Raw genomic sequence first — 16,237 nt, 5'->3', positions numbered from 1 at the left:
AGGGCTAGTGCCATTGTTAAGTTAAATTAGGCATTCACCTATGATACAGATCATAAGGTGTGAAAAACACAGCCGCACAGGTTAGCTAAACACTAATAATGGTGCACTAATAAGCTCGGCCTAGGGTGAATAATAACCTAGCACTGGCATTGCATTTGAAAACAGGAACACCTTAAAAAATGTAGACACAGAGAAATACAGAACATATAGACTGTGAGCAAGCTGGGATTTTAACAAAGTTTCTTGGAGATGGGCACAATCTGAATACTTAATCCATAAATAATCTTTAGTTAAATACGATGTATGTTCTATTAAAACAGTAGAATGTTTTGGGTTTAAAAAAGCAGCTATCAGGGCTGGTCTTCAGGTGAATCTGGCTGGTGACCATATACCGTCCTGCTGGGGGTGCAGGTGTGTTTGTACATGAGTGGGTTCTGTTCGACTGCAGAGGTACTTTTGGCTGTCTATGAAATGACTAAAATGAATTGGGTTCAGACAGTAAGATGTGTGAATGTGTTTAATTCTAAGTATGTTCTGATATGCCTTGAAGTAAGGAGACCAGGGGGTCACCTCCCAGGTCCTTCCAGTGTGGAGTTTGCATGTTGACCTCAAGTCTTTGCAGGTTTCCTCCCACAGTCCAAAGATATGCAGGTTAGGTGGATTTGTGACATTAAATTGTTCCTAGTGTGTGTATATGTTGTGTGTGTGTTCACCCTGTAATGGACTGGCGCCTTGTTCAGGGATTGTTCCTGCCTTGCGCCCTTTGTTTGCTGGGATAAACTTCAGCCCCCTGTGACCCTACTCAGGATTAAGAGGGCTCCGAGATTGGTATGGTATGGTATATGTTGTGATATTTTTAATGAGCAAAACAAAATTACAGTTGTAATACACAATAGCAAGCTTTCAGACAAGTGTAACTATCATATTGAGTTCAGATTTGTATACTTTCGCTTATAAGATAAGACAATATTTATTTAATATTCAAAAGCCATGTTTTTATATACATGCACATTTTCTGGAAAATATTTCTAAGTAACCTGTTTGCATAAAAATAGATACATTTTGCTGAAAATTTCTCCTTTTTCTGCTAAATATTGTTGTGACTCTTTGGTAAACATTAAAAATGACCTGACACAGATTACTTACCAATGCATTTACTGTAATTAACTAAAGTAGCAAGTGATAGTCCAATTACACAATTACATCTTTAAACTAATTGCACACATTTGCATACATTACGTCTGTAGCTTTGTGTCGATTCTGTTTTTAATTCTATATTTTCTGCTTCAGATCCAGATGTGATATAGTAACCTGGTGCTGACACTTAAAGGTTTCACCAAGCCCATTTCGGCTAAACAAATGACCATTAGATAATCATTCAGTAGAGTGAATATGAACATAATATGTTCACATTTTTGTGAGCATCAGAAAGGCATACCGGCTGTCTAGACTGCTGCGGCGTTTTCACCTCAAGTTACACAAGCTGCAAAAAGACTAAAGCACAATTTTTGACAATCAGTTCATATCCCCAATAAGCCTGCCATGGTTTTTATCATCTGAAACAGAAGATGTTTTAACCAACTGTTTAACAGCAAATTGCAAAACTCATTCAGTCTTTGTCCACAGATCTTACGGCTTACATTAACACGTCTTCATTTGGTGCAACAAAAGCCAAAGAGAATATCTTAGCCGTGTGAAAGCATAAAGATTTGTACCTGGTTTTTCAGCCACCAGGGTGGTTTTCTGTATCTTTGCCTCAAATGTTGTATTGTTGGCTCTTCTTTATTATGCAGAAAAGTGAATGACATCAACTGCCACACATTTAGTTTATGTAAGGACTCATTCACACCTGAGGTTTTGCAGAGATATGTCTCAATTCAGGTGTATTTTCGATTTATTTTTTGTCATCTGTTAACAACCCTAATTCCACACGTCTATCATGTTATATTAAAATAACACACACTTCTCACACTTTAAACATGCACATACATTTTAACACATATAAATTTTGCCATTGTTAATTTATGATGAAACCCCACCTTACATACTGGTTCAATAAGAGACAACTCTAAGCAGACAATACTGCCCTTTGCTCCAGCAGTAGACATCTGATCAGCCATGTCATCAGAAAACAGGAAAGGGTAGGCATTAATGTGCATAGTGGTGCACTTTTATATTGAAAATATGCAGCATGCCAAATTTTTAAAAACATATTACTCTTCTCTGTGGTGAATGGGAGTCATTGAAGAAACTGATTTTACTGTTGTGCTAAGGGTTATCTATGTTATGTAGTCGTGTGAATGAACTCATTTTTGATGTGGCAGAAACAGCCTTTGAACACAGAGGAGACAGGAAAGACAGAGTTTAAAATTTTATTTTTCTCAATGATTAGTTATTATGGGTCTACCAGTTCATGTCATGCATTTTCTGTTTATACTTTTTATGTCTTTTCTGTTTAATTATACTAGGGGGCTTCGCCCCCTGCTCGCTTTGCTTGCCAACCCCAGTGTTTGGTTTTCTTTATACACTTAAGATTTGTTTTCTTTGAATTGCTGCTATTTCATTAGTTTCACTTTTATTTCAGAACTTCGGTAAAAACAATATTTGGAATCTTTCGAGTCTCAATATGCTGAATCTTTTAAATGAAGCCCGTGAGACATGTGTTTAATGACTTTGTACCATAATTCAGGATAGGTTTCTCTGTTTTGAACATCAGCACAGACAACATCATCTACATCATCAGCAATTAATAATTTTTTTTGCAAAGTAACCAATAAATGCATGTGCGGTAAACCCCATTTTTGAAATTCTCTGACTTAAACTTCAAAGACTTACAATATTTATATACTTCTGACGCATCACCTATGTCCATATATTCGATCTCTATTCGCCTTTTCGTTATTTCTCTGAGTAATAATTTCTCTTTATTTGCACTAATGCGATGTTTGCTTTCTTTGTTTTGACACTGTGGTTTTTTTTCTGCTTTTATATTCTGTATCTTGCCCTGCATGTATTTTGTGCCTGTGTTTTTTTGAGTCTTTTGAATTCCAGATTTCATTATCTCTAACCTGCTCTGCATGTGTTTGGCCCCCTTGTTTTTTAACCTCTTTATGACGTTTTACTTTGTTTTCTACTCTGTCTTTTATTTCGGACCTCACTTTGTCCTGCTTTTTTTCCAATGACACCTGGTCCGTGGTGATTATTTTCCATTTTTCGAGTAATAATTTCTGTTTGTTTGCGCTACTGCAATCTTTACTTTCTTTTTTTTATACTTTCTAATTTTCCTACTTTTATATTCTTTAACTTTCTCCACATGTGTATCGCACAAGCATTTTTTTTAGCCTTTTGAATGCCAATGCTTTCATAATCTCTAACTTGCTCTGCATGTGTATAGCGCCAACGTTTGTGAACGTCTTTATGAAGTTCTACTTTGTTTTTTACTCTATCTTTTAATTTTGAGCCCGATAGGACGTGCTTTTTTCAGTTCCACTTGTTCTGGGCTGATTATAACTTTCCTTATTTTCTGAATTTGCACCTAGATTATTCTTTTTCTTTTTTGCTTTTTTTTCTTTCCAACACTTTTGAGTCTCTTTTCTCCGTGCTGCTCTTTCTTTTTTGCTTACTCGTCGACGTTTCATTTATAACGTATTGTCATTATATGCTTTATATGTGCTGAGACCCCTGGATCTGTGTGTGCTCAACGACTGAGTGTTTTGCTGCCTGTGCTCTTATTCAATATTGGTTGTAAGTAGGGTGTGTCTTGCAAGAATCTCATGTTGTATGTCTTGCGAGACGCTCCATGGCCAATCTCTTTCGTCTCGTGGGTCTCTTGTGTCGTCTGTGATCTTCACATAATGATCACATCTTGTCTCCCTAGTCTTTCTCTCCCAGGATTTTTTTTTATAATAGGGAGATTGTGTTTGTTATATGTTTATGAAAGTTATTTTATGTTCATAACATTTCAGCTTTGTGTAATTGTGTTTCTATATGGAAGCATGTGTTCTGTTATGTTTGCTGTGATTTGTGGGTGGTTCCCAAAGAGGCGGGGCCACCACTTAAGGACTGCCCCCAGCTCTATAAAGGCTGAGCAGACAAGCTGTTCTGTAAGATGTTATAACTTGGTGCTAGTGAGTGCTCTCCCGAGTTTTACATTTAATTTGCTCTAATATTACTATAATTTGACCTACTCTGTTCTGTTTGTGACTACTCTCCTTGCATGATGTATTGTGACATTGGTTACTTCTGGATTGCCTATTTTTAGGCAAGTCCATTTGATGCTTTTTTGAGGTCCTGATTGTTAAGAAATCTTTTTATGCGTAGATTCATTGTTAACCCTTTAATACCAAGCCAAAGGTTCACGATCACCTTTCCATTTTTAGGGTTTTTGTGGTAGTTGGTTATTTGCCATTATTTTTATTTGGTTGTTTTGCTAGCTACTCATTTTGGGCCTGCACCAGCTTGAAGCCAGCAGGTTTCCTTAAGTCCTGGCTGAATTTAAGGTTGCCTCTGCTGCGAAGACCAGGTAGGTTTCTACCCTTCTTTCGAGATTATTTTTGGAGGCCTCATTATTTTGTGCTGTGGAAGAAAATGTTCATGATAGAAGTATGATAATGACTGAATTACCTATGCCTTTAAATTGTGCAGTTTAAAAATAATCCTTTACTTGTAATCCACGCTGCTTTGAAATGTCAGCCAGTCAGTGATTCTCCAAACCGCTACATCCTAACACAGGGTCACGGGGGTCTGCTGGAGCCAATCCCAGGCAACACAGGGCACAAGGCAGGAACAAATCCCTGGCAGTGTGCCAGCCAACCGCAGGGCACACACACACACACACCAGGGACAAGTTAGGATCGCCAATGCACATAGCCTGCATGTCTTTGGACTGTGGGAGGAAACCGGAGCACCGGGAGGAAACCCACACAGACACGGGGAGAACATGCAAACTCCATGCAGGGAGGACCAGGGAAGTGAATCCAGGTTTCCTTACTGCGAGGCAGCAGCGCTACCACTGTGGCACTGTGCCACCCTGCTTTGAAATGTGCTACTCTTAACTTATCTGACCAGACAATGAGTATATATAAACAAGGAAATACTGTACTATTTAAATAAAAAAAAGTTAGAGACAAAAGAATGCAGCATACACTCCTAATAACAAAATATTAAATGGTTCATAGAGAAAGGAAAAGAATCCTAAAATGCAAAAAGGTAAATGGTTGATCAGCTTGATCAACACAATCTGATCATGACATTTTCTTTTTAGCTTGTCCTCACCTTTTTGGTTGAACCTTTGACCAAGGCCTATAAAACCTGGCCGCCATTGGCTTTCACATTCCCTTTAGCTTGACAAGACTCTAAATAAAATGCTTGAAGATTGTTGCTTTTCAGGTAGGTCTGTCACCAGTTTTAAGTTTCCTTACATCCTAAATATTAACTGAAAAATGCAAACCCTGGAACAACTGTAGTTAGGAGTAATTTTCCCAATTCTTTTACAATGACAAGGAAACAAGAGTACTGTAGAAAAATAGGTGTGTTAATATGTTAAATGTTCCCATGATGGAACTCATAAACAAAAAATCCAGACTTAGACTCTCGGAGCAATGAGGAAGCATTGCTATTCATTGCGCCATGGTATTTTTTTTTATAATTTCACCATTATCTTATCACCAACATCCAGTCTTGGGTTGATTCTTGCCTTAACCTGATCCCTGAATTGGATTTAATATCAGATGAATGGGTGGATGGAGTTATTTGTATTATTTTCCATTACTTTCCCTTCTTACACTTCTAGGAGCATGGAACATTGTCAAAGGTTATTTTATATTTGGAAGAATCAAACATACCCTAGAAAAATACAAATTAAGAAATCATCATCCATCCAAAGTTATAAAAATAGGCCCTACAAAAATAAAATTTAAAAAAGTTATAATCCATCCAAAGTTATTATTTACTTATTTGTCTGACACTTTTATCCCGGATGATTTATAACATTTAAGATACAATTGGTTACATTTCTTATATTTTTGCAGTTGAAACATAGGCACCTGACTTGCTCATGGTCACACAGTTTCGGTACCTGGATTTGAACCCACATCCTCAGGGTCTGAAGTCCCAGGTCTAAGGCTGTAACACGACTGTGTCTGCAATGTTATAATCTAGAATATGTGATGAACTTTAGTATCAGCAAGGGAGGCGTTCAAAAGTCATGTGTATCTGCATATACATATATAGATATATACAGTATATAGACCATCTGAGACTTTATGAGTTGTAAAAATCTGTGCCCTAGCCTGTGACCAAAATGTATGACCTGAGCATTTTTCCTTTGGCTTATTTGCCTAATACAGTTTCAGTTATTTAACTGAATAAATGATAAAAAGTAACTGCAAGTTAAAAAAGCAAGGGACACTTTTAAAAGACCCAATTGTCATTCTGTTGACATTCTCCTTTAGTCCCGAGGCTAGTTTCCACTTTCAAAGGTGAAAATCATTGTTGCGTGAAATAAAAACATGAACCATGCAGCTCTGTTTTTGTCCGGCTCAGTCACAAAAAGTACTCTTGTCACATAGCTTTATCATTTGATTTAACACTTGCTGGATTTTGTTATGACCTTTATTGATAGAAATTTGTGTCACAATTTAGTTTAGTTTAACTGAATATGAAAAAATATTAAGGGTGTTCTTACTGTGTAATCGAAGTAATAGGATGTATATCCACACAATCTAAAATTAAGTAGTACGTGTGTACTTACTTACTCCAGTCACTTATTAAATAAACCGTTACTCAGAATAATTACACAATAATTGCTTTAGCACTGCCTGTGTCCCCTCCACGGATGCTGCCGAGTGCCCCATAACCCTAAACTTGAATTAGAAAATTAAACAGTAGATTTGATAATATGAGTTTAAAACTAAGGGGTGGCTAATCTTTAGTCTTTTAAAAGTTTAATACATTTTGTCATATATCCCATCCTGGATTCTACATTGCATTGAAATCCAATAGAGCAGTGAAATACCTGCAGTGACCATGCCTCACAGTCTGCCCCAAAGCTGCAGATTATTGCTGCAAGTAAATGATTTTTTCTTTTCTGGCCTCACACTCAGTTCCAACTAACAGCATGTCTTTGTATTGTAGGAGAAATTGGGTTTCTAGTCATTTCCCATAAGAACATGCAAACTACACAAGAAGGCACTCCAGCCAGCAATGGAACAAGGGTCTAAAGCAGCGCTTCCCGATTCATTTTACCCTCGCACCCCCTGTGACGGATGAGTCCGATTTCGCACCCCCTTGATTTGAGAAGAAGTATGAAAAAATATGAGTTCATATGATAGTTCATGATACCCACACAGCACTAAGTGCGCGTAAGAGCGGAAGTCATCCGTTTTAACAAGCAGCGTATTGCACTGATATGAAATAGCCTGCCCATTTAATTATTTAGGAATGGATAAATAAATTAAGATTTTGTACAAATAATGTTTTTCATTTTTCTTCCTCACTGGATTTTGGCACCTCCAGCAACAGTTACTCGCTGCGAGCACCCCTAATCGGGTAAGCGCTGGTCTAAAGCAACACCTTTGGTTAATAGTGCCCATCCTAAATATTCTTACAGTTTCAGATTTTGGTCATTCGACACCAATGTAAGTGGAGATTTCTTTCAACGGACACTATTTGGACATGTTGACAGATCTGGTCTATATTTACTGGTCTAAATCATGAGTTGAAAGGAATTCATTAAGAGGCACATAGCCAAACTGAACCCTCTGCAACAGATATTACTGTTGTCTTGTGAGGAGCTAAATAGTATTGCATGGAACATCCTCAGACCAGCTTAACCCAATTCAGAGTTGGACAGCAGCATTGTGTAGAAGGACATACTAAATCTAAAAGAGAGCCAGTCCATCACAGACTGATTAGAATACGGGATATATACAATGAAATAAATGATATATGACACTTCCTACGTCAAAAGATCTCCACATTACTCACTTTCAGAAGCGTTGTTCCCAGTTTAGCTAAGTGGGCGATAATACTGTTTTCTTGATGCTGGCTGTGTTTTTTTTAATAGAGAAAAAAGAAATTTGTGTTTGAAATTGCATTTTCCAGCTTGTGTGATGTTAGTACCTTTGACACGTTTTCGGACACCAGAAGTAAACAATTGGAAACAACAATTTCTGGGTGGCACGTAAAGGTCACCAACAATTTAAAATATACAGATATTCTAAAACTTGATTTTTTGGGGGTGTCCCCTCCAAAAAAATAGAAAAGGTCTATTATTAAATAATTTGTTTATGATTGTTCAGACGCAGGTGTGTGCACCGCATAAAAACAAAAAAAGGATGTGAATTTGGAGACATTATGGATCACCTGGGGGAGTCATGGACGACATGCTGGTTTCTGTAAGACTTTGAATGGCAGTGTTATAGAAAAATGAATTTCTTACCACAACAGTTGCTAGCCAAGAGACCACTGTTTCCATTATGGTGTGCTTGTGTCATCACAAAATTTTATAAAAGGTAACCTTTGATTTTCTGAAAGGATTTTCTTAAGCAAAAAAATGTATTTTCAAAAATTTCAGGTCACTGCTTATGGTACGTGTATCAGGAAGAGTGTAAGGGAAGGTGTACAGGACGGTAGTGAGACCAGCTATGTTATATGGGTTGGAGAAGGTAACACTGACACCTAAAAACAGGAGACAGAGCTGGAGGTGGCAGAGTTAAAAATGCTAAGATTTGAAATTGGGTGTGATGAGGATGGATATGATTAGGAACGAGTACATTAGAGGGTCAACTCAGGTTGGAAGATAAATTCAGAGAGGCGAGATTGCATTGGTTTGGACCTGTGCAGAGGAGAGATGCTGGGTATAATGGGAAAAGGATGTTAAGGATAGAGCTGCCAGGCAAGGGGAAAAGAGGAAGACCTAAGAGGAGGTTTATGGATGTGGTGAGAGAGGACATGCAGGTAACGGGTGTGACAGAGCAAGATGCAGAGGACAGAAAGATATGGAAAAAGATGATCCTCTGTGGCAACCCCTAACGTGAGCAGCTGAAACATGACAAAGAAGCAGCTTGCAGCTGCAGAATTTTGTATTCTGTTGTGTAAAACCGTACATGTTTGCTAATTGTGATTCCTGTTTCTCAGTAATCTCGTAATTAACACTCGGTCAAGGCTTCCTTATTTTAAGGAGTGTTCTGTCCGATTGATAAAGAGAATTTATATCTAAAGGAGTTTCTTTACCATATAAATCCATCACTATCAGCACCTCAATAAAGTGAGAAGACACTATGTGTTTAAGGAGGTGTCAAGCTTGCAAGTACGTTATACACTGCTCTTTGAAAAGTATACTTTTCGCTCAGTCTCTACATTTCATTCCCAGGTTCCTGTGTCACTACTACCCTAAAAGATTCTTTAACACTCAGTAACTCTACCCAAGATATGTGAGGTTTAGGGAGCATACAGTATATCATATTGCATCTGTTGTCTTCAAAGTGGGCACTGACTCACATGCAGTTCCCAGCAACTTGACTTGCAATTTTATGATCTTTATGTACACCGCTGTGATATGTTTTCTGTGTATTATGGAACTCTATAAATTCAAACTGGCTTAATGAATAAGTTGATCCTCCCAGTATAGTCAGTTATCATATTTATTGTGTATAAGAAGTTTATTTTCTTTTATTGAATTATTTTAGAAATGTGCTTTTATTTGAAATATTACAGAGAAATGTTAAAATAATGTTGGGGACTCCTAAAAAGCAGCTGTTGTTAGTGTTAAAGTGAATAATCTGTTTATATGTTTTATATGTCATTTTCATTTACAAATTGTCATTGATATTTACAAAACACATATTTTTTTTAATATAAAACTGAAACATAAAAAATAGTTCTTCTAATTACCTAACACAAAGAGACGCTTGTGCACAGGTTTCCCATTCATCTACTGTATACTGCATTGTGATATTAAAATGCTGGCTCACATGTGCTCAGAGCCCAAATGCATCACGGTCACTGCTGGGAAAGACTGCTCTTTCATGAGGTGACACAGTGAGAACAAGCTGACCGTTTACAACAGCGTCACTCACTTGAATCCCTGGAGGCTTAGCTGTTTCTATGTTGATGCACCATTACTCGTTCTGTTGAGCGTGAGATCACCGTGGTATTTTCCATGGTACAAGTAGGTCACACTTAAAAAGTCAGCTTCTGAATTCTTCTGAGAAAATTCTTTACTGACGGCTGCATGCAGGTCGTATGATAAAGGCAGAAGAGTTTAGATATTCTATGTCTGAGTCAAAAACACCCAAGCATTTCAACTATTTGATCTCTTAGATAGACAAGTTCAGTGACAACTATTAGAATGAATAATAAATTATTCTTAACAGTTTTCTCTGTTGGACTGGAATGTGATGAGTTTGTGCACATTTATTAGTATACAAACATTTTTTTTTCTTCTTTAAAGCAGGCAGCATAATACAGGGGTATTCATAGATAAAACGTAAGAGGATCAGAGCAATCCATCTCCCTCCATCCCTTAAATAATTAGTTCCTTTCCTCTTTGCCTTTGGATCCACTTTTCATATACTTATTTTCAATGTAATACATTAGAAAGTTTTACTTTTTTGCTTTAAAAAACATATTATTTGAAAGAATCTTTGTTGGAGCTTTAAAAATTAATCAGTAGCTGTTTTGGCAATGAAATAATTGATAAGTAAATCAAGAGGAGTTGCTTGGCTTCTTTACCCTTGCAAAAGTCTAGCAGCATTAATTTTGTGGGTGTCTCAGAAAGGCAATGGAGGCTGAATGCTGTGTTTTGCTGGCTCATACTTTGCTGACTATTTCTTTCCCTTAAAAAAGAAAAATAAAGAGGACAAAAACATTCAGGAAACAAAGACTATGGCAGCTGGAGGAACAATACAGTTTGTCAAACAGTAAGGCTGATTCAAGATGAAAACTGAAGAAGTTCCACGTTGTGGTCCCATTTTAGCAAGTCTCATTCTGGGCCTCTGAAGACATTTCCAGGAAGGGAATCTCTTCGTCCGATTTTCCGAGCTTCAGGAAACCTCTTTCCAGGTCTATGCAGCACTAATGATACAAATGCAAAAGAAAAAAGCAAAAACAAAGAGCAAAAGAAAGCATGAGGAAACCAAAGAAAACATTTTTTTAGTAGCATAAATAAGAAATAACAAGTGAATAAACAAATGAATACTTGTTTTGTATCAAATAAATGCACTTCCATTGTTTAAAACTATTTTTGTATATTATGTTTGTCAGAAATTAGGTTTTTGAAAAAAGAATCTAAATTACAAACTTAGTTAGAAGCAACACAGGATTATCTGTCTGTGCTGCTGACCGTCTGGTCACAGTGGAGTGTGGAGATAGTGTCTATATCTCCTAATTTGACTTAATGTACTTTTTTTAGCCAATCAGTAGCACAGAATATTCAGTTATGGCAGTGAAGAGAACTACCTTGTCCAACTGGGTTCATGCAGCTACACAAAACAGACATCTAATATAAAAATCTCAAAATCCATTGGAGAACAGGACGCTTATGGAAATATTAAAACCTAAGCAATATGGTCAAAATAATCCAGATATTCACAAATAAATGGCAATAAAGTTACTGTTCCAAAGTTTATATGAAGACAGTCTGTCTATATGAAGATAAGCCTGATACTGTTGTAAATGTGTAGTTAAGCTACATAGAGGAATTCAGTACTCAGCAGTGAATGTACCAGGATCGACAATTAGAACGCCTTTATTGGAGCTCAGTTTAAAGGGAGTTGCCATTTAACATAAGGATTAAAGTGAAGCTGAAGCAATCTTTCATACACAGTGCTTAAGTATACTTGTATTACAAAAAGGGTGCCCTTTGCTTGATGCTAGCCACATGCTAATGTGGAGTGCATTACCTGTGAATGGCATGACTTGTCTACTTAAGATAAGCATATCCTAAGTGATTCCGTTCTCCAAAGTTCATTTATTGTATATCCCATACTACCAAAGTGAGATTTCAAGGTTCAGTCTATAGTGAGCAGTAACGGGACCTCCTGTTTACCATTACTACTCATAGTTGTATAATTTTGAGGTATAAAAAGGAAAATCATTGACTACACATTGAATTTCTGGTGTGACTACTTTCACCACCTCCGTGGTGGGGAAGTCACATAACGCCACTAAGCCTGACTTTCTGAACATGAAGCTAAAGTAATCAGAATAACTTTCAGCCATAAATCAGTTCCTTCTGAATGTATCTCTAAATTCCTAACATCAGAATAGATCCATTAAAAAAACATGGAACGACAAGCAAGGAAAGATCCGTCTCGGGACACACTTACACTTAAGTCTACTCTCACTTAATCACGAGGCCCACAAGCAAATCTTTGGGATATGGAAGGAAACCAGAGCACCTGGACAGAAGCATGCATTTTATATAGATAGTAATCAGGCAAGAAGTAAATCGGAAAACTTTCAGGCATGAGACAGCTGTCTCACTTTGCCTCACTGTACCCCTGTAAACAGATTACCTGTTTAAATGAATTTAACTTCATTAATTCACACTGTCACACACATGCGCATATGAGGCAGCTAAAGGGCTTGAGTGAAGGCAGTTCTGAGGCATGCCGGGATGTGGCAGAATGCACTGACTCTTTTTCTCACTTCCCTGTAGACCATTCCTGGGAGACTCCACCTGGCTCTCTTGACATCACTTCCAGGACCGAACCAATGGAAACAGACCTTACCAGCTCCGGCCCCCCTGATGTCACGTCCGGGCCTAATCCAATGAATGATGAACACATGCCCGATCCTTATGACCTCACTTCCTGTCTTCCCCTTTAAAAGCCTGCCCTTTTTCCCTTTACCCTCAGTCTTGTCTTGGACTCGTTGTATGCACTTCAGTGCTGTATCTTTATAGAAAGAACGACTTTGCAGCTGGGATACGAGATTATATGGGTGGCTGCCCCAAACCTTTTCTTGAGTATGTTTAACTTTGTGACAACACTCTTCATTTTTAATCTGCTTATCATGAGGGTCATCATTGCAACACACTGAGCTGGATGGACTAGACAACTCCGTGAACAGTAATAATCTACACATCTCTTAGGGAATTCCCAGGCACTCCCATACCCACCTAGTGGTATAAATCTCCCAACATGTCCTGACTCTAACCCTGATCTTCCCTCAGTGGGCCTTATCTGTGTCATGTTACAGTCAGGGTGTTTTCCTTGACTTATGTCTATTTTCCGTTTTGTCTTCTTTGTTTATTTCATTTATGTACACTAACAGTCAAAAGTTTTAGAACACCTCAGTTTTTTCCATTTTGTCTACAATTTTAATCAGTCAAAATTCAATGAATGACCTAAAATGGTGAAAAGGTAAGCAGTAAACTGCCAGAGGTTTAAATTTAAAGGTTAGGTTAGTGGACTTGGTCTCGTTTGTTGTGAGAGATGGATGTCTAAGACGATGCTTTGCTGTTATTGAGCTTTTTTTTTATTATATATCCTATAGATTACCTGTATTTAGTCAACCTGAGAGGACTTAACTACAAATATACAAGTATATTCAAGTATATTACAAGAATCAGCAGCAGACCAAGGGGTCAGAAAGACAAGGGAAAGGTAGCTAAAAGTACATCAATATTTAAGCCAGTCTCAAGTCCAAACTCTTTAGAGATGATTTTGTAACCTTTTCCAGCCTGATGAGCATCAATAACTCTTTTTCTGAGGTCCTCAGAAATCTCCTTTGTTCGTGCCATGATACACTTCCACAAACGTGTGTTGTGAAGAGCAGACTTTGATAGATCCCTATTCTTAAATAACACAGGCTGCCCACTCACACCTAATTGTCATCCAATTGATTGAAAACACCTGACTCTAATTTCACCTTCAAACTAACTGCTGATCCTAGAGGTTCACATACTTTTGCCACTCACAAATATGTAATATTCAATCATTTTCCTTAATAAATAAACAATGAAGTATAATATTTTTGTCTCATTTGTTTCTCTTTATCTACTTTTAGGACTTGAGTGAAAATCTGATGATGTTTTAGGTCATATTTATGTAGAAATATAGAAAATTCTAAAGGGTTCACAAACTTCCAAGCACAACTGTATGTTGTATAGTTTGAAAATACAAGTTCCTTTCCAGCAGATCTCAAACACTAAGATACCTTTGTCTCAGACCAGACTTAGCCCAGTTGTTCTCCTCTAACCTACTGAGGCGCTGTATTTGCCTACTATAGAATTTTCAGTTATAATTTTTGATGCTTTGCTTCCCGATTTATTATGTGAACAATAATTTTCAGTTAGAGTTTCAGAAGAAACGCAAATACAATATTTATTTGCTACTCTATCCACACAAAAACAGCTAATGAATAACATGATTTTTTGTTTGTTTTATGAAAATAAAAAAAGAAAAAAGGAAGTGGATATTGCTTCATTCAAAATATAACTCAACTGCCAAATGCAATTTCTGCCTGAATTAATTAAAGATTTTTAATTTTATTATTTGAATGGAGGTGGTATTTCAGCATTACGTCACAACTTTATATATTATCTCAGATTGTCTCACTGAAAGCAATGAATTCGATAGGCATTCATACAAAATTTACTACTGGGAGGCCTGTATTTGTTTAATATCCCTTAACAAATAGCTGAAGCAGCAAATAGGTATTGCTCTAGTATGTTCATAAGACCACAGTATGATGTTGCAAAAAAGAATATCATCAACAACTGCCCAAATTAAATTAGATATTCTGTAAACTTTGGAAGTTCCTGGATATCAAAGAGTACAAAAAATGGGTGCAACAAATTAGAAATAAAGAGTTTCTACAAAATTATACACATCTGTGCTAATAAACAGAATACTTACTCCAAAAGATGACAATTCATTGCAAATAAAGACATCAGGTAATAATATAATTGTACAGCTTTACACACTTTACATTTTCAAAGAAGGAGTCAGTCAGTCATTATCCAAGCCGCTATATCCTAACACAGGGTCACGGAGGTCTGCTGGAGCCAATCCCTACCAACAGAGGCAGGAAACAAATCCCTGGGCACGGCGCCAGCCCACCGCAGCAAAGAAGGAGTCATCAGTAGTATTTAGCTTACCTGGTGCAGGAAAGTGTTACAGCAAACTCGGCTTTAGTTAAAAATAAACAACAGATAGATAGAAACCAGAGCAGGAATTAAATCATATTCTGAGTATTTAAAGTATTATTTAGAAGGATAATTATTAATAACTTCACTACAGGAAGAGTTAATGTATTTATAAAATACTGTATAGGGAAATGACAGTGAGAAAGTGATTTTCAAGTGAAAAGCATCCAGATGTAGTGTAATTAATTACTCTAAACAGAAGAAAGTCGCACTTAAGGATGACGCCGATGCAACGATATCACAAACAATTTTTTTTCCACTTGGTACCCAGTCTTCTGAATAGGATTGCAGTGAGACTGCCTATATGTTAGCCATGATTTTAGCTTTTTTCCCTTATGAAGTCATGAATCAGACTGGTCAGTCCACACTTAGCAAAACAATGTACTCTCCTGCCACAGTTTGAGTACTGGTTTACCTTGCAAAGGGATCTTGGGATTCACAGTCCTTCAACATTATCCTATCACTGTAGAACATAAGTGGGCTGGGTGGTAGAGGCCTTGACTAGGGCTTTGTGTGAAATCTTTCATTGCAGGTAACATCCACATGATGTTCCTGTGTTTACTGATCCTGATCCAGTGGAACTGAGGGCTACTATGACAAAAAATCAATTGCAGCTGTGTGCAACTGTCACACACATCACACCAAAGTATCTCTTCCTACGCCTGATTAACTGTAGATGTCAGATTCCTGCTTGTCTGGTTTACAACATTGTAATCCAATATCCTAAGCACCAGTACACTGACAGAGAACTCAAGACCTTGAAAATGAAGATCCAGTATGACAGTCCAAACTCATGGAACAGCAAGTTCACTTGCAAACAGTAATTACCCAGTAATATCAATTCCATGATGCACCAAGGCAATTATCAGAGACCCAGGTGTTCGCAATGTAAACTGTCCATCACCTGGCAGCAAAAACTTTTTGCCCTGTCTCAGAAACAACCCAGCAGATTTTAAAGTACATCTCCATTAGTCCTTAAGAAAAACAGGAACAGGATCTGGGGTAAACAAGATTTTTCTGACAATGGTTAAAGGTGATGAAGACGAGTTACTTGTTGCTTGCCACCATGAGGAGGACACCTAT

At 37.4% G+C, this 16,237-nt stretch overlaps 1 protein-coding gene across 1 annotated transcript in view; it reads right to left on the bottom strand.

Moving 5' to 3' along the window:
- Window positions 1-9,559: 9,559 nt before the first annotated feature.
- The window catches only part of nrip2 (nuclear receptor interacting protein 2), a 197,554-nt gene continuing 190,876 nt past the window's right edge, over window positions 9,560-16,237 (bottom strand). Inside the window, exon 6 of the mRNA XM_039769525.1 lies at window positions 9,560-11,076. Within this exon, the coding sequence (XP_039625459.1) occupies window positions 10,975-11,076 (102 nt within the window). The 3' untranslated portion in view covers window positions 9,560-10,974. The remainder of the gene's footprint in view (window positions 11,077-16,237) is intronic.

This window comes from Polypterus senegalus, chromosome 11, assembly GCF_016835505.1.
Source record: "Polypterus senegalus isolate Bchr_013 chromosome 11, ASM1683550v1, whole genome shotgun sequence".
NCBI classification, from domain to species: Eukaryota; Metazoa; Chordata; class Cladistia; order Polypteriformes; family Polypteridae; genus Polypterus; species Polypterus senegalus.
This window is presented reverse-complemented; position numbering and strand designations above follow the sequence as displayed.